At 41.5% G+C, this 19856-nt stretch overlaps 1 protein-coding gene across 1 annotated transcript in view; it reads left to right on the top strand.

Moving 5' to 3' along the window:
* The window catches only part of LOC128366028 (multiple epidermal growth factor-like domains protein 11), a 220044-nt gene that overhangs the window by 174211 nt on the left and 25977 nt on the right, over nucleotides 1-19856 (top strand). The window contains 2 exon segments of the mRNA XM_053326712.1: nucleotides 2162-2308; nucleotides 9126-9260. Coding sequence (XP_053182687.1) covers nucleotides 2162-2308; nucleotides 9126-9260 — 282 coding nt within the window.

Genomic DNA, 19856 nt, shown 5'->3' with positions numbered 1-19856 from the left:
TTGTTATAACAGCAACAAATGAAGTTTCTCCATTAAATCAAACACTGATTGAAGGCTATAGCCACCAAACTGAAAACACACCTGTCTCCAAACCAATCAGTGTTAAATATAGAGAGACCGAACCCTCGTAGGTGATGACGACAGGAAGTAGATGTATTCTGCCCTCCCTCGGTGGAACTGATAGCAAATGAACACAAAGCCAATTAAAGTTAAAGTAAAGTTGAGGCTGTTTATTCATGAAGCTATAAAACTGAAAATATAGGAAATATAGCTGTTATAATCACATAGTTCAGATATATTCACAGCATGACTTACTATGAAACAAGTTCCTCTGAAATGAGGCCAACCAGGAAGTAACTTAGAGCTGCATTCTATCAAAAGGCCACCAGGGGGCGACCGTCTCTATACAAGTCAATGGAGAATTCACCAACTTCTCACTTGATTTCTAACCTCAGTAAACGTTTTCAAAATGTGTTTATGGTCTCAATCGCTAGTTTAAAACCTTCTTCAATGCAGTATGATGTTCATTTGGGACATTTTGGCCTCCCTGATTTTATATGTGACGATAAAGCAGGGTATGCATTAGGGCGTGGCTATGTCCTGATTGACAGGTTGATTGACCAATGTCCTCGAGATCCAGCCCTCGTAACCATAGCAACCTCCCCGCTCCGCCCATGGCCCCGCCTCATGCCCATATAAGTAAAATCCATGTTTTTATTTTTCCCAGCATGCACCTGAAATTTCCAAGATGGCGCTGCCTAGATTAGAAACTATTGGCTTCCGAGCAGCAGTCCACAAACCAATGGGTGACGTCACGGATGTTACGTCCATTTCTTTTATACAGTCTATGGTCTGCATAAAATATTTAGTTTGCTGTTGATAAAAATGACTTAATTGTTGGCAGATTGACAAAGTTTAGGATTAAATTTACACCAAAATTAAACATTAGAAGCATTAGATATCAGACAAGTAAAATAAAAATTAGGAATAGTGTTAAAACAACAACTAAATAGACTTTATAAAAGCGACTGAGTTTCTTAACACTCAGTTTAGCTGGATATTAAGAGGTGAACTACTCCAAACTTTAGGAGCAAATTAATCAAAAACTCTTTAACTTCTTTTTAAATTGAGCTCTGCAGACGCTGATTATCAGATCCCAGAGACTTTAAATGACTTTTTAATGTTTAGCTAAACAGGAAGAAGGAATGGTAAATGTGTTGGTGGGACTATTTTCAGCAGCGGATGAATCCACATTTAGTGCTCTAGTGAGTGTTTCTGACAGCTGTGTGAGTTCATGATGAAGGATGATGATGATGTCACACACAGCAGCGAACATCACACCTGTTAGTGGATGAACTCATTGTTGGTTTTTGGTCTTTTAGTGATATTCCTTCACAATAAGAGCATGTAGACTATCACCAGCTGCATCTTTTTTTATTCTCCCCCTTTTCCTTGATAACTCCATCTCTTAAAACCTATCCTCTAATATTCCCCTTTCCACCTGTTTTTAGACTTAACCTTTGTGTCGTCCTCCCGGGTCAAATTGACCCTGTCTGTTTTGACTGTTCCTTCTTTCCTCCCTTTCTTCCTTCCTTCTGTCCTTCTGTCCTTCCTTCCTTCTTTCCTTCCCTCCTTCCTTCCTTCTTTCCTTCCCTCCTTCCTTCCTTCTGTCCTTCCGTCCTTCCTTCCTTCCTCCCTCCTTTCCTTCCTTCCTTCGTTCCTTCCTTCCGCCCTTTCTTCCTTCCTTCTGTCCTTGCTTCTTTCCTTCCTCCCTCCTTTCCTTCCTTCCTTCCTTCCTTCCTTCTGTCCCTCCGTCCTCCCTTTCTTCTTTCCTTCCTCCCTCCTTTCCTTCCTTCCTTCCTCCCTCCCTCCCTCCTTCCCTTCCTTCCTTCATTCCTTCCTTCCTTCCTCCCTCCTTTCCTTCCTTCCTTCCTTCCTCCTTTCCTTCCTTCTTCCTCCCTTCCTTCCTTGACTCGAGGACAACAGGAAGGTTAATGTGGAACATCTGAAACTTTCTAAGTGGAGTTAGAGAAGTCAGTTTTCCTGCTTCACCACAGACTTAAAATATGTTTGTGTGTGTGTGTGTGTGTGTGTGTGTGTGTGTGTGTGTGTGTGTGTGTGTGTGTGTGTGTGTGTGTGTGTGTGTGTGTGTTTTCTGCAGGTGTGCATTGCGACAGTGTGTGTGAGGAGGGACGCTGGGGACCAAACTGCTCCTACAGCTGCACCTGTGAGCACGGAGGTTCGTGCTCCCCTGAGGACGGCACCTGCGTGTGCGCTCCGGGCTACCGAGGCACCAACTGCAGGCGAAGTAAAGAAACAAGATCAACTTATACACACCTCACCACACACACACACACACACATACACACACATACACACACACACACACACACACACACACACACACACACACACACACACACATACTGTACTTTACTGTCTCTACTGCACCAAAGAGGAGGAAAGAAATGTATAAGAGTCTTGCTCTCGAAAGGTATTCAAATGTGAATAATGGAGAAAGGAAAGGAGGGAGGAAGGAAGGAAGGGAGGGAGGAAGAAGGAAGGAAGGGAGAGAGGGAGAGGAAGGAAGGAAGAAGGAAAGAAAGGAAGGAAAGGAGGGAGAAGGGAGGAAAGGAGGGAGGAAAGAAGGAAAGGAAGAAGGATGGAAGGGAGGGAGGGAAGAAAGGAAGGGAGGAAGAAGGAAGGAAAGGAGGGAGAAAGGGAGGAAAGGTGGGAGAAGGAAGGAAAGGAGGGAGGAAGGAAGGAAAGGAAGAAGGATGGAAGAGAGGGAGGGAAGAAAGGACGGAGGGAGGAAGGGAGGAAGAAGGAAGGAAAGGAAGGAGGGAGGGAAGAAAGGAAGGGAGGAAGAAGGAAGGAAAGGTGGGAGAAGGAAGGAAAGGAGGGAGGAAGGAAGGAAAGGAGGGAGGAAGGAAGGGAGGAAGAAGGAAGGAAAGGAGGGAGGAAGGAGAGAAAGGAGGGGGGAAGGAAGGAAAGGAGGGGGAAAAGAAGAAGAACGGAAAGGAGAAAGGGAGGAAGGAAGGGAGGAAGAAGGAAGGAAGAAAGGGAGGACACACACACACTGTACTTTACTGTCTCTACTGCACCAAAGAGGAGGAAGAGGAGGAAAGAATTGAAGAAAAGCAGCAATAGCACAGTTGACATGTTTTAATTATTACGTATAAGAGTCTTGGTCTGGAAAGGTATTGAAATGTGAATAATGGAGAAAGGAAAGGAGGAAGGAAGGAAGGGAGGGAGGAAGGAAGGGAAGAAGAAGGAAGGAAGGAAGGGAGAGAGGGAGAGGAAGGAAGGAAGAAGGAAAGGAGGGAGAAGAAAGGAAAGGAAGGAGGGAGGGAGGGAAGAAAGGAAGGGAGGAAGAAGGAAGGAAAGGAGGGAGAAAGGGAGGAAAGGAGGGAGAAGGAAGGAAAGGAGGGAGGAAGGAAGGAAAGGAAGAAGGATGGAAGGGAGGGAGGGAAGAAGGAAGGAAAGGAAAGAGGGAGAGAAGAAAGGAAGGGAGGAAGAAGGAAGGAGGAAGGGAGGAAAGGTGGGAGAAGGGAGGTAGTAAGGAAGGCAAGGAGGTAGTAAGGAAGGCAAGGAGGGAGGAAGGAAGGAGGGAAAGGAAGGAAAGGAAGGAAAGGAAGGGAGGAAGAAGGAGGGAAGAAAGGGAGGACACACACATACTGTACTTTACTGTCTCTACTGAACCGAAGAGGAGGAGGAGGAGGAGGAAGAGGAGGAGGAAGAGAAATGAAAAAAAGCAGCAATAGCACAGTTGACATGTTTTAATTATTACGTATAAGAGTCTTGCTCTGGAAAGGTATTGAAATGGACTCAAGCATCAAAGTACTCATTGTGAATAATGGAGAAAGGAAAGGAAGAAGGACGGAAAGGAGGGAGGAAGGAAGGGAGGAAGGAAGGAAGGAAGGGAGGGAGGAAGAAGGAAGGAAGGGAGGACACACACATACTGTACTTTTACTGTCTCTACTGCACCAAAGAGGAGGAAGAGGAGGAGGAAGGAAATGAAAAAAAGCAGCAATAGCACAGTTGACATGTTTTAATTATTACGTATAAGAGTCTTGGTCTGGAAAGGTATTGAAATGGACTCAAGCATTAAAGTACTCATTGTGAATAATGGTTCAACACGTTCAGGCATCAATAATGAAAAGCTCTCTGATAATGAGATAATCATTTCCCTGCTTTCAGATCAGGGTGACGTGCTGCTCCTTTACATAGAAATGTAAAACGCTTGTAATGTCCAAATTCAGTCCACTGCAACGTGATGTGCACATTTCTAGAGTTAGTTGTTATGGAAATGCAAGATTCTTTAACAGAAATTACCTGAATGTCAGTTTAAATTAATCTTTAAAGTAGTGATTTATGACACATCCTCACCTATTTAAATGCAGGTCAATGGAGGAATGAAGGAAGGAAGGAAGGAAGGAAGGAAGGAAGAAAGAGAGGAAGGATGAAAGGAGAATGGAAGGCAGGAAGGAAGGAAGGAAGGAAAGAGGGAAGGAAGGAAGGATGGATGGATGGAATGAGGAGGAAGGGATCCTCATTCCATCCTTGGAATGAGGAGGAAGGGAAGGAAGGAGGGAGGCAAGGAAGGAAGGAATGAAAGAGAGGACAGATGAAAGGAAGGAAGGAAGGATGAAAGGATGAAAGGAAGGAAGGATGGAATGAGGGAAGGAAGGAAGGAGGGAGGGAAGGAATGAATGAGGGAAGGGAGGAAGGAAAGAAGGAATAGAGGAAGAGAGGAAGGATGAAAGGAAGGAGGGAGGGAGGGAAGGAATAAAGGAAGGAAGAGAGGAAGGATGAAAGGAAGGAAGAGAGGAAGGATGAAAGGAAGGAGGGAAGGGAGGGAGGGAGGGAGGGAGGGAGGGAGAGAGGGAGGGAGGGGATAAAGGAAGGATGAAAGGAAGGGAGAAAGGAAGGAAGGATGAAAGGAATAAAGGAAGGAAGGAATAAAGGAGGTAAGGAAGAGAGGAAGGAAGGAAGAAAGAAAGAAAGAAAGTCAAAGTTTATTTATATCATCAATAATGAAAACCCCTCTGATAATGAGATAATCATTTCCCTGCTTTCAGATCAGGGTGACAAGCTCCTTTACATATGAATGTAAAACGCCTGTAATGTCGATAGTTGATAAACTATTAAAAGACAACGCAAAGAGGTGAGTCTTAAATGGTAGGAAGGAGGGAGCAAAGGCAGGAAGGAAGGAAGGAAGGAGGAAGGAAGGAAGGGGGAAGTAGGGAGGGAAGGAATGGAGGTAGGAAGGGGGAAGTAGGGAGGGAAGGAATGGAGGAAGGAAGAAGGGAAGGAATGAAGGAAGTTCGAGGAAGGGAAGGAATGAAGGAAGGAGGGAATGAGGGAGGAAGGGAGGGAAGGAAGGAAGGAATGAATGAGGGAAGGAAGGAGAGAATAAAGGAATAAAAGAAAGAAGAAAGGAAGGAAGGAATAAAAATGGAATAAAGGAAGGGAGGAATAAATGAAGGAAGGAAAGAAGGACGGAAGGAATGAGGGGAGGAATAAAGGGAGGAAGGAATAAAAGAAGGAAGGAAGGAATAAAGGAAGGAAGGAAGGAAGGAAGGAGGAAGGAGGGTTTCCGATAGAAACTGCACTGATCAGTAAGTGATGTCGACTCTTGAGTTTCTATTCAGCTCATTTTTTTATCTCTAATTTATTTATAAAAACAATATTTTGGTGTAAAGTTCAGGTTCAGATCCTTCCTTCCTGCTCTCCTTCCTGCTCTCCTTCCTGCTCTCCTTCCTGCTCTCCTTCCTGCTTCGTCCACACTTTTCCTTTAATAAGACACACACCAGTCTTCCTCTGCCTCTCCTGCATCACAGGGTGATACATTTAAGAGCTCTCGGTTCACAGTTCAGGTAATTATCTTAATTAGGAAAATCCTGCAGCGAGAGAGAAGCAGCGGAGCAGCCAGCAGCAGCTCGTCTTCACACTTAAAGCTACATCAATTAAAACCAATTAAAGGCCTCAGGAAGACATGCGAGGAGGGATCAGCGGAGGGAGGAGGGAGGAAGAAAGCACAGCTAACAGAGGAGAAGGAGGCAGCAGAGGGTAGAATACAGAGTGGAAGGAAGGAAGGGATAAAGGAAGGAAGGAAGGAGGGAGGGAGGGAGGATGGAAGGAAGGAAGGGAGGGAGGAAGAAAGGAAGGGAGGGTTGAAGGAAGGAAGGAAAGAAGGGAGGGAGGAAAGGAGGGAGGGAGGAAGGAAGGGAGGGAGAGAGGGAGGGAGAGAGGAAGGAAGGATCAGCGGAGGGAGGAGGGAAAACAAAGCAAAGCTGATGGAGGGAGGAGGAAGAGCAGAGGAGGGTAAAATACAGGGAGAAAGGAAGGAAGGAAGGAAGGGAGGGAGGAAAGAAGGAAGGAAGGGAGGAAAGAAAGAAAGAAGGGAGGAAGGAAGGGAGGGAGGAAAGAAGGAAGGAATTGATCTTAATTAGGAAATTCCTGCAGTGAGAGAGAAGCGGCGGAGCAGCCAGCAGCATCTCGTCTTCCCACTTAAAGCTACATCAATTAAAACCAATTAAAGGCCTCAGGAAGACATGCGAGGAAGGATCAGCGGAGGGAGGAGGGGAAAGAAAACAACGCTGATGGAGGGAAGAGAATGAGCAGAGGAGGGTAAAAGGAAGGAAGGAAGGAAGGATCAGCAGAGGGAGGAGGGGAAAGAAAGCAATGCTGATGGAGGGAGGAGGAAGAGCAGGAGAGGGTAAAATACAGACCAACCTGATCTGAAAGGAGGAAGGAAGGAAGGAAGGAAGGAAGGAAGGAAGGAAGGAAGGAAGGAAGGAAGGAAGGGAGGGAGGGAGGGAGGGAGGGAGGGAGGGAGTAAGGAAGGAAGGAAGGAAGGAAGGAAGGAAGGGAGGGAGGGAGTGAGTAAGGAAGGAAGGGAGGGAGGAGAAAGAGCAGAGGAGTCAAATACAGACCAATGTGATCTGAACGAAAGAACGAAGGATGGGAGGAAGGAAGGAAGGAATGGAGGAAGGAGGGAAGGAAGGAGGGAGGGAGGGAGGGAGGGAGGGAGGAGAAAGAGCAGAGGAGTCAAATACAGACCAATCTGATCTCAAGGAAGAAAGGAATGAAGGAAGGAAGGAGGGAGGGAGGGAGGAAGAAAGCACAGCTAACAGAGGAGAAGGAGGCAGCAGAGGGTAGAATACAGAGTGGAAGGAAGGAAGGGATAAAGGAAGGAAGGAAGGAGGGAGGGAGGAGGATGGAAGGAAGGAAGGGAGGGAGGAAGAAAGGAAGGGAGGGTTGAAGGAAGGAAGGAAAGAAGGGAGGGAGGAAAGGAGGGAGGGAGGAAGGAAGGGAGGGAGAGAGGGAGGGAGAGAGGAAGGAAGGATCAGCGGAGGGAGGAGGGAAAACAAAGCAAAGCTGATGGAGGGAGGAGGAAGAGCAGAGGAGAGTAAAATACAAGGAAGGGAGTAAGGAAGGAAGGAAGGACGGAAGGAAGGAAGAAAGGAAGGAAGGGAGGAAAGAAAGAAAGAAGGGAGGGAGGAAAGAAGGAAGGAAGGGAGGAAGGAAGGAAGGAAGGAAGGAAGGAAGGGAGGAAGGAATTGATCTTAATTAGGAAAATCCTGTAGTGAGAGAGAAGCGGCGGAGCAGCCAGCAGCAGCTTGTCTTCACACTTAAAGCTACATCAATTAAAACCAATTAAAGGCCTCAGGAAGACATGAGAGGAGGGATCAGCGGAGGGAGGAGGGGAAAGAAAGCAACGCTGATGGAGGGAGGAGGAAGAGCAGGAGAGGGTAAAATACAGACCAACCGGGAGGAAGGAAGGAAGGAAGGGAGGAAGGAAGGAAGGAAGGAAGGAAGGAAGGAAGGAAGGAAGGAAGGAAGGAAGGAAGGAAGGAAGGAAGGAAGGAAGGGAGGGAGGGAGGGAGGGAGGAGGAAAGAGCAGAGGAGTCAAATACAGACCAATGTGATCTGAACGAAAGAAAGAAGGATGGGAGGAAGGAAGGAAGGAATGGAGGAAGGAGGGAAGGAAGGAGGGAGGGAGGGAGGGAGGGAGGGAGGAGAAAGAGCAGAGGAGTCAAATACAATCTGATCTCAAGGAAGAAAGGAAGTAAGGAAGGAAGGAAGAGGTAGGGAGGGAAGACGGAAGTATAGAAGGAAGGGAGGAAGGATGAAAGGAAGGAAGGAAGGAAAGGAATGAATGATGGAAGGAATGAATGATGGAAGGAAGGGAGGAAAGAAGAGGGAGGGGGGAAGTAGGAAGAGAAGGGGGGAAGGATGAAAGGAAGGAAGGGAGGGAGTGAAGGAAGAAAAAAAGAAAGAAAGAAAGAAAGAAAGAAAGAAAGAACAGATCGAAGAAAGCAAGGAAAATGGGCCAGTTCTGGCCCACGGGCCGCATGTTTGACCCCCCTGAGATAGAGGGTTCACTCACGGACACATTTTGACATGTACACACACACACACACACACACACACACACACACACACACACACACACACACACACACACACACACACACACACACACATGTATAATAGCAGATATGGAGCTTTCATATAGACGTAGTTTAAATCTGGACGAACTGAAGCATGAAATCTTTTATTAAAATGATCAAACATGTAATCAGAGAACTCATCTCTTTCTTTCCTTCTTCTCTTTCTTCCTTCTTTTGTCCTTCCTCCACCCTACCTTCTTTCCTTCCTTACTTCTTTCCTCTGTCCTTCCTTCCTTCCTTCCTTCTTTCTTTCCTCCCTCCCTCCTACCTTCCTTCCTTACTTACTTCTTTCCTCCATCCTTCCTTATTTCCTTTCCTCCCTTCCTTCCTTCTGTCCTCCATCCCCCTTTCTTCCTTCTGTCGTTCCTTCCTTTCTCTCTCCTTCCTTCCTTCCTTCCTTCCCCCCTCCCTGCCTTCTTTCCTTTACTCCCTTCCTCCCTCCCTTCCTTCCTTGACTCGAACACAACAGGAGGGTTAAACTCTGGAAACCGATCCTTCTCTTTATGTCAGGTAGATAAATACATCTGTCTAACAGTGTGTGTGTGTGTGTGTGTGTGTGTGTGTGTGTGTGTGTGTGTGTGTGTGTGTGTGTGTGTGTGTGTGTGTGTGTGTGTGTGTGTGTGTGTGTGTGTGTGTGTGTGTGTGTGTGTGTGTGTGTGTCCTCAGTATGTTCGCCTGGTTTCTTCGGCCATCGCTGCAGCCAGTCCTGTCCTCAGTGTATCCATAGCGACGGAGCTTGTCACCACGTCAGCGGTCACTGCGAGTGTCTCTCCGGCTTCTTCGGCTCTCTCTGCAACCAAGGTCGGTCACAGCACCCTTCACTGTGTGTGTGTGTGTGTGTGTGTGTGTGTGTGTGTGTTTTAATAAAGGGCAAACAGTTCATGGTGATTACTCTCATGCATTAAAATATATTAATTGCTATTGCTGCAAAAAAACCTTCAATCAATAGAAATACAAAATTATATATATATATATAGAAATATTAAAAAATCAGAATAAAGGCTTCGAGATGAGTTTCCTGCCGTCCTCCCGGGTCAAATTGACCCCGTCTGTTTTGACTGTTCCTTCTTTCCTTCCTTCCTTTCTTCTGTCTGTCCTTATGTCCTTCTTTACTTCCTTCCTTCCTACCTTCCTTCCTTCTGTCCTTCCTCCTACCTTCCTCCTTTCATTCCCTCCTTTCCTCCTTTCCTTCCTCCCTCCCTCCCTCCCTCCTACCTTCCTTCCTTCCTCCCTCCTCCCTTCCTCCCTTCCCTCCTCCCTCCCTTCCTTCCTCCCTCCCTTCCCTCCCTCCTACCTTCCTTCCTCCTACCTTCCTTCCTCCCTCCCTCCTACCTTCCTCCTTTCATTCCCTCCTTTCCTCCTTCCCTTCCTCCCTCCCTCCCTCCTTTCCTTCCTTCTTTCTCCCTTCCTTCCTCCTTTCCTTCCTTCTTCCTCCCTTCCTAACTTCCTTCCTTGACTCGAGGACAACAGGAGGGTTAAGCATCATGCGTCACGACGTACTGATACATAGAAATACACATACAACTTTTTACAGTACATTTTTCTACAAGGCAAATGAATTTATATAATGCACATAAATACACAGAGGCAATTAAAGGTGCCTTACATGAGGATTAATATACATTAAACAAAGAATACATATACATATTTTCATTTATTTAATTTGTCTGTGTGTGTCGTTATCCTGTCTGTTTACTACTTTTTACAAAATGCTTTTATTGTGAAGGACTTTGTAACTTTATAACTGTATAAATTATCCTTAAGATGAGAACATGACATGAAATGATGCTGAACATGACATGAGCCAAACTTTACTATCATTATTATTATTCTGGTTTATTTAATAGGGACAGAAAGGATTTAGGCTATATAGAAACAACATATCAAAGTGCCACCGCTGTCCTTAGAAGAGCTTTTGTGAAAATCATCATGAATCAAATGTTTTAATGGAGCATTTTTAAATATGATCAAGGACAATCCGACAGCCTGAAACAGATATTATTCACCCTGAAATACATTATGACCTGCAAGATAGCTGTTTAGCATGCTTATAATGATAATAATAATAACAATACTATATTTTATTTGTAATGTACTTTACATTTGAAGCAAATCAAAGTGCTACAAGGTAAAAGCATCAATATCAAAGACAGATAAAAAACAAACAAAAGAGCATAAAAGCAGCAACTGGCAAGGTTTATAAAAAGTCAAAAGTTCTGCTAAAAATAAATATTTTAAGTCCTTTTTTTAAAAACTACGTACTGAGCTACGTGCACAGAGAGTGATATTTTCTTTTTGAATCGATTAAATGCCCAAATTTCTCCCCCCCTCCAAATTTTTTTCTCAGCTGCTGTCAGGATCTCAGTTTCCTAATCAGTTTATTTAACGACATAAAACATAAAACATGGATTTTATTTTCTGATTGAGCCTAAAATATGATACAGACCTCATGTATTCCATAGAACAACCCATATCTATAGCAACCATAGAACACAACCCGTATCTATAGCAACCATAGAACACAACCCGTATCTATAGCAGCCATAGAACACAACCCGTATCTATAGCAACCATAGAACACAACCCGTATCTATAGCAACCATAGAACATAACCTGTATCTATAGCAACCATAGAACACAACCTGTATCTATAGCAACCATAGAACAACGTGTATCTATAGCAACCATAGAACACAATCTGTGTCTATAGCAACCATAGAACAACCTGTATCTATAGCAACCATAGAACACAACCTGTATCTATAGCTACCATAGAACACAACCTGTATCTATAGCAACCATAGAACAACCTGTATCTATAGCAACCATAGAACACAACCTGTATCTATAGCAACCATAGAACAACTTGTATCTATAGCAACCATAGAACAACCTGTGTCTATAGCAACCATAACACAACCTGTATCTATAGCAACCATAGAACACAATCTGTATCCATAGCTACCATAGAACAACCTGTATCTATAGCAACCATAGAACAACCTGTATCTATAGCAACCATAACTCAATCTGATGGTCTGTCTGTGTATTACATTCCTCATACAAGTGCTAAAGATTGACCTAAAAAGTTAAATGGGTTCAATAGATTTTAGTTTTTGAGCAGATATCATGACATAAAGTGACTTCTAACTAACGGTTGAGCAGACCTACAAAAACCAGGACAGAGAAAAAGTTTGACTCTCTAATTAACTCTATGTAAAGCTGGTGAATGTGTACAACTCATTAGAAACATAGTTAATAGAAGTTAAAAAACAACACATTTGAGATCACTCCATTCACTTTTTTTTTAAAGCTTCTTCCTTCTTCTTCTCCTCCATCAGTATTTCAGTGCAGGCGTTTTAACAGGTTAAACAGGTGTTAACTCTCCGACAGAAAGGCAGATGGCCTTAAAGTTCATTGCCAAATCGAATTTGAAATAGAGACACAGGAGGAGCGTGGCGTGAAATATTCATCATCATTAAACATGAAGACGGCCTCAGCTCGGCCCTGTCCTACATTAGCCATTCTGCTGGCCGCTGCATCTTTTAGCAGGCTCATAACTGGGTGAGTCTTGATAAATCAGATTGTCCAGCAGGAGAGCTTTTAACCGCCTGAAGAGCCGCTCCCCGCTCCTTGTTCTTCCCAGTGTTAGAAACCCTTTATTACAACCCTAATGATGTTATTGACTGGAAAACTGTCAAATGGTCAGCTGCATCTCTAAAGAAAACACACTGACTGACTGACTGACCGAGCAGAAAACCATTAACTGCTTCTTTAAATGAAGGAATCAATTTCTTTTTTTCTGTTTCTTTGTAGATGCTTTATTTTACAGGTCCATTAATTTTTATAATCATTTCCTGGGAATTTGTAGGTGTTTAATGTTTCATTTTTATATTATGTTTTACAAAAATGGTGATAAAGGAGAGTTTCACGACTTTTAGAGTCAGTCTTAAATCAACAATCAGGAGCCCAAATGAACATTAAAGCAAGTTTATCTTGCTGTAATGATTCCTCCTGTTCATACTGACCATTAGAAGATCCCTTCATAATAAACTTACAATGGAAGTGATGGAGGACTAAATCCACAGTCCTCCTTCTGTGCTAAAATTTAAATCTGAAGCTTCAGCGTCCAAATGAGTCTTCATCTTCATCTTCTATGTTTCAGCGTTACAGTGTTTTTAGTAGCAAAGTCTTTTTGTTACTATACTTCCACCACAGCTCAACAGGAAACACTAAGAGGGAATCTGATGCTATAAAGACTGTAAATGTGTCAGATATCACTTGATATGACTAACTCACACTGTTACCATAGTAACTATAATAACTATAGTAACTCACAGTTACCATAGTAACTATAATAACTATAGTAACTCACACTGATGAAGCTCAATACAAGCTGATCAGAGACTTTATAATGACTGTGTGGAAACACTGTGGATTTAGTCCTCCATCACTTTACATTGACACAATGACATCATTAGATTATTAATAGTGAAGCATCAGTGTTAGAGCAGCATGTTACTGTTGTAGCTGCTGGAGGTGGAGCTAGTTTATACTACTTTATATACAGTTAGCTAGTTTATACTACTTTATATACAGTTAGCTAGTTTACACTACTTTATATACAGTTAGCTAGTTTATACTACTTTATATACAGTTAGATAGTTTACACTACTTTATATACAGTTAGCTAGTTTATACTACTTTATATACAGTTAGCTAGTTTACACTACTTTATATACAGTTAGCTAGTTTATACTACTTTATATACAGTTAGCTAGGTTATACTACTTTATACACAGTTAGCTAGTTTATACTACTTTATATACAGTTAGCTAGTTTATACTACTTTATATACAGTTAGCTAGTTTATACTACTTTATATACAGTTAGCTAGTTTATACTACTTTATATACAGTTAGCTAGTTTATACTACTTTATATACAGTTAGCTAGTTTATACTACTTTATACACAGTTAGCTAGTTTATACTACTTTATATACAGTTAGCTAGTTTACACTACTTTATATACAGTTAGCTAGTTTATACTACTTTATATACAGTTAGCTAGTTTATACTACTTTATATACAGTTAGCTAGGTTATACTACTTTATACACAGTTAGCTAGTTTATACTACTTTATATACAGTTAGCTAGTTTATACTACTTTATATACAGTTAGCTAGTTTACACTACTTTATATACAGTTAGCTAGTTTACACTACTTTATATACAGTTAGCTAGTTTATACTACTTTATATACGGTTAGCTAGTTTATACTACTTTATATACAGTTAGCTAGTTTACACTACTTTATATACAGTTAGCTAGTTTACGCTACTTTATATACAGTTAGCTAGTTTACACTACTTTATATACAGTTAGCTAGTTTATACTACTTTATATACAGTTAGCTAGTTTATACTACTTTATATACTGTTAGCTAGTTTATACTACTTTATATACAGTTAGCTAGTTTACACTACTTTATATACAGTTAGCTAGTTTATACTACTTTATATACAGTTAGCTAGTTTATACTACTTTATATACAGTTAGCTAGTTTACACTACTTTATATACAGTTAGCTAGTTTACACTACTTTATATACAGTTAGCTAGTTTACACTACTTTATATGCAGTTAGCTAGTTTATACTACTTTATATACAGTTAGCTAGTTTACACTACTTTATATACAGTTAGCTAGTTTATACTACTTTATATACAGTTAGCTAGTTTACACTACTTTATATACAGTTAGCTAGTTTACACTACTTTATATACAGTTAGCTAGTTTATACTACTTTATACGGTTAGCTAGTTTATACTACTTTATACGGTTAGCTAGTTTACACTACTTTATACAGTTAGCTAGTTTATACTACTTTATATACAGTTAGCTAGTTTATACTACTTTATATACAGTTAGCTAGTTTATACTACTTTATATACAGTTAGCTAGTTTATACTACTTTATATACAGTTAGCTAGTTTACACTACTTTATATACAGTTAGCTAGTTTACACTACTTTATATACAGTTAGCTAGTTTACACTACTTTATATGCAGTTAGCTAGTTTATACTACTTTATATACAGTTAGCTAGTTTACACTACTTTATATACAGTTAGCTAGTTTATACTACTTTATATACAGTTAGCTAGTTTACACTACTTTATATACAGTTAGCTAGTTTACACTACTTTATATACAGTTAGCTAGTTTATACTACTTTATACGGTTAGCTAGTTTATACTACTTTATACGGTTAGCTAGTTTATACTACATTATATACAGTTAGCTAGTTTACACTACTTTATATACAGTTAGCGAGTTTATACTACTTTATATACAGTTAGCTAGTTTATACTACTTTATATACAGTAAGCTAGTTTACACTACTTTATATACAGTTAGCTAGTTTACACTACTTTATATACAGTTAGCTAGTTTATATACAGTTAGCTAGTTTATACTACTTTATATACAGTTAGCTAGTTTATATACAGTTAGCTAGTTTACACTACTTTATACAGTTAGCTAGTTTATACTACTTTATATACAGTTAGCTAGTTTATACTACTTTATATACAGTTAGCTAGTTTATACTACTTTATATACAGTTAGCTAGTTTACTACTTTATATACAGTTAGCTAGTTTATACTACTTTATATACAGTTAGCTAGTTTACTACTTTATATACAGTTAGCTAGTTTACACTACTTTATATACAGTTAGCTAGTTTATACTACTTTATATACAGTTAGCTAGTTTACTACTTTATATACAGTTAGCTAGTTTATACTACTTTATATACAGTTAGCTAGTTTATACTACTTTATATACAGTTAGCTAGTTTACACTACTTTATATACAGTTAGCTAGTTTACACTACTTTATATACAGTTAGCTAGTTTATACTACTTTATATACAGTTAGCTAGTTTATACTACTTTATATACAGTTAGCTAGTTTATACTACTTTATATACAGTTATCTAGTTTACACTACTTTATATACAGTTAGCTAGTTTACACTACTTTATACAGTTAGCTAGTTTATACTACTTTATATACAGTTAGCTAGTTTATACTACTTTATATACAGTTAGCTAGTTTATACTACTTTATATACAGTTAGCTAGTTTATACTACTTTATATACAGTTAGCTAGTTTACACTACTTTATATACAGTTAGCTAGTTTACACTACTTTATATACAGTTAGCTAGTTTAGTCCAGTGGGTCCCAACCTAAGGGTGGGGCCCCTCCAAAGGGTCAGCAGATAAATGTGAGGGCTGCTGAGATGATTAATGGGAGAGGAAAGAAGAAAAAAAGTTGTGTTTTCAGTTTTTTGGACTTTTTCTCTCATCTTTGATTTTTGTTGAAATATTGGATCATTTGAACAGTTGGAGTCGACTGGTTTCATCTTTATAACAATGTGTTGTATTTTTTAAAGCTTTAAAGTCATATCATCCATTGTCTCAGATATAAATGTCCAGCAGTTGTCTTGATGTCTCCTCCTCCGCTGCTGCAGAGCCACGTTTTTAGTGTGACTGGAAAATTAATTGTGTGCAAAGATAACAGACGATCACCACCAGGGAGCTCATACTGAACAGTCCCTCCTCTGATAATTACCCTCATTAAATCCTCCTGGTTTTTATTCGTATGTCCTGTGTATATGTACAGCACATTACTTTGATCCAAACTTTACAGACACTAGTCACACATTGGTAACTGTTACATAAGTGTTGGGACTTCATTAAAGCCGCAGTGGTAATGATCTTTATTGCACTGATTCCCTCTAAAGAACGTCCTCGGGGCTTTTCTTCTGTTTGCCTGGCTGACTAATGGCCGTTATAAGAGCAGACAGGCGGGAGCTATTAATGAAGACAATACGTTTTATATAACAGGTGGAAAACGGAGTGAGATGCAAATCAGAGAAGAAGAAGAGTAATGTAAAAGTAATGTGTGTGTGTGTGTGTGTGTGTGTTTGTGTGTGTGTGTGTGTGTGTGTGTGTGTGTGTGTGTGTGTGTGTGTGTGTGTGTGTGTGTGTGTGTGTGTGTGTGTGAATGAAGACAATACATTAAATATGTCCTTCTTTTCCTTCCTTCCATCCTCCCTTTCCTTCCTTCTTTCCGCCCTCACTCTCTCCTTACTCCCTCCCTTCCTTCTCTCCTTCCTTCCTCCCTTCCTTCTCTCCTTCCTTCCATCCTCCTTTCCTTCCTTCCTCCCTCCTTACTCCTTTCCTTCCTTCCTTCCATCCTCCTTTCCTCCCTCCTTCCTCCCTCCCTCCTTACTCATTTCCTTCCTTCCCTCCTTCCTTCCTCCCTCCTTACTCCTTTCCTTCCTCCCTTCCTCCCTCCCTTCCTCCCATCCTCCCTCCTTTCCTCCCTCCCTCCCTTCCCTCCTTCCTTCTTCCCTCCTTACTCCTTTCCGTCCTCCATTCCTCCCTCCCTTCCTCCCATCCTCCTTTCCTCCCTCCTTTCCTCCCTCCCTCCCTCTTTACTCCTTCCCTCCCTTCCTCCCTCCTTACTCCCTCCCTTCCTTCCTCCCTCCCTTCTTCCTTCCTCCCTCCCTCCTTACTCTTTTCCTTCCTTCCTTCCTTCTTTCCTCCCTTCCTCCTTTCCTTCCTTGACCTGAGGACAACAGGAGGGTTAAAAATGTAACATGATGCTTTTTCCACGGCATAATAAAGGAAGTTAGTATATTTCTAACTACATTTAGATAAATCATAATATAACCGAGCAGAAATATAACATCCTTAAGCAACTTATGCTCATTTCCCTAAAATGATTATCTGCTAAACTAAATAACTAACTGCAGAAAGTTTAACTTCTTACTGACGAGCTTATCGCATTAGAAACAATCAGCAGTGATGATTTATTTCAGACTGTTAAAAATCAGGTGCAGCATTCAAAGCACAGACAAAAAAAAGAATTATAAAGCTTTTAAACTTCATTTCTCATCAAATCAAAGATAAAACTGAATAAGTTAAAAAAAAAAAAAATCTACCTCTAGTCTGAGAATCTTAAAAAAGACAGAATTTTTTTTTTTTTTTCACTTTTTCCACTTTTTCTGATGTATTTTAATGAGTTCAACTTATTTTTTTATCCCTCCTCTTTCCATACTTCCTTCCTTCCACCCTCCCTCCTTCCCTCCTTACCTCCCTTCCTTCTCTCTTTCCTTCCTTCCTTCCCTCCGTCCATACTTCTTTCCTCCCTCCCTCCTTTCCTTCCTTCCTCCCTCCTTACCTCCCTTCCTTCTCTCCCTCCTTACCTCCCTTCCTTCTCTCCCTCCTTACTCCCTTCCTTCCTTCCTTCCCTCCGTCCTTCCTTCCTTCCTCTCTCCCTCCTTCCTCCCTCTCTTCCTTCCTCCCTCCTTACTCCTTTCCTCCCTCCCTTCCTTCCTCCCTCCTTACTCCTTTCCTCCCTCCCTTCCTTCTCTCCTTACTTCCTTCCTTCCATCCTCCTTCCTTTCCTTTCCTTTCCTTCCTTCCTCCCTCCCTCTCTCCTTCCTCCCTCCCTTCCTCCCTCCTTACTCCTTTCCATCCTTCCCTCCTTCCTTCCTCCCTCCTTACTCCTTTCCTTCCTCCCACATTTTTAATGCCTTCCTTCTCTCCTTCCTTCCTCTCTCCCTCCTTCCTCCCTCTCTTCCTTCCTCCCTCCTTACTCCTTTCCTTCCTCCCTTCCTTCTCTCCTTACTTCCTTCCTTCCATCCTCCCTCCTTACTCCTTTCCTTCCTTCCCTCCTTCCTTCCTCCTTACTCCTTTCCATCCTTCCCTCCTTCCTTCCTCCCTCCTTACTCCTTTCCTTCCTCCCACATTTTTAATGCCTTCCTTCCCTCCTTCCTTCCTCTCTCCCTCCTTCCTCCCTCTCTTCCTTCCTCCTTCCTTCCTCCTTTCCTTCCTCCCTTCCTTCTCTCCCTCCCTCCTTATTCCCTCCCTTCCTCCCTCCTTACTCCTTTCCTTCCTTCCCTCCTTCCTTCCTCCCTCCTTACTCCTTTCCTTCCTCCCACATTTTTACTTCCTTCCTTCCTTCATATATTCTGCTTCTAACTCTTCTTTTCCTCCTCCATCGATCGAGCTCCCCACTCTTTAAAATAAAATTGTCAGACTCATGATGGACAGGTTTTGGAGTTTTTTTGGACAGATATCTTTTTATCTTTTTATTACACACACTCTTCCTCCTTGTTAAAATCTTGCACCTACATTAACCCACGACTTCAGGATTCAGGTGTGTGTTATCGTATTAGTGGCTAATAAAGTAGCCTGGAGCCACTCGCCTCGGGGCAGAGATGAGGATTTAAAGTGGCTGTAATCCATTTTTTATGTTTTATTATAATAATATTTGATCTATCGGTGTGTATAATGTGTTAGTGTCTCTTACCTACAGAGAATTATCAGCAGCTCCTCTCGGCTTTACGGAGCTTTATAGTTGAGTTTCAGCTCATATTGTGAGTTTAGCTGCAACTTTACTGCTCTAGTTCACTCTCAACTTCCTGCTAAATTACTCATTTCATTGGATAACGTAAATTACAAGAAGAAATATTAATACATAGAGTGGTTTACTATAGTGTATAATAATAATAATGAAGCACAGATTTCTACAGAGAGGATCCAAAGATAGGTTAATGAACCCTGAGGGAAAATAAAATGAAGCCATTTGAACCTGTTTGCCCCGTCTCTATCAGACAGGAGGCCAAATTAATTAATTAATTAATTTTTAGGGGTGCTTGAGCAGCTTAAAAAGAGCATAAAATCGCACACAGGTGGTCGAGTGGTTAGAGCGGCGCATGCCATATATGCAGCCGACCCCAGTTCGAATCCCGATCGGAGGTCCTTTGCTGCATGTCGCACCCCCATCTCACTCCCATGTTTCCTGTCGGTCTACTGATAAATAAAGGCGTCTATGCCAACAATATCTTTAAAAAAAAAAAAAAAAAAAGAGCTTAAAATCACCATTGAGGCACAGTTAGCTGTAGAGTAGCTGGTGAGTATAATGGAGCATTTAGATATTTCCCTCAGGAAGATGGTGGAGAACAAAAACAGAGCTAAAAGAGAGAGAATATTGGGACAGAAACACGATGAACTAATGAATCAATAATGTTGATCAGTAACTGCTGGATGTGGAAATGAATAAGTTCAACACATCAACTTAAAAGATGATGATATGTCCGAGTTGTTTCTGCTGCCCCCATGTGGCCAAAACAGGTTTAATTTTTTTAACCTTTGTGTCATCCTCCCGGGTCAAATTGACCCCTTCTGTATTGACTGTTCCTTCCTTCCTTCCTTCCTTCCTTCTTTCTTTCCTTATTCCTTTCTTTCCCTCTCTCCTTCCTTCCTTCCTTCCTTCTTTCCTCCCTCCCTCCTTCCTTCCTTCCCTCCTCCTTTC

Source organism: Scomber japonicus, chromosome 1, assembly GCF_027409825.1.
Source record: "Scomber japonicus isolate fScoJap1 chromosome 1, fScoJap1.pri, whole genome shotgun sequence".
Taxonomy (NCBI): domain Eukaryota; kingdom Metazoa; phylum Chordata; class Actinopteri; order Scombriformes; family Scombridae; genus Scomber; species Scomber japonicus.
Note: the sequence above shows the minus strand (reverse complement) of the source record. Positions and strands in the feature narration are given on the sequence as shown.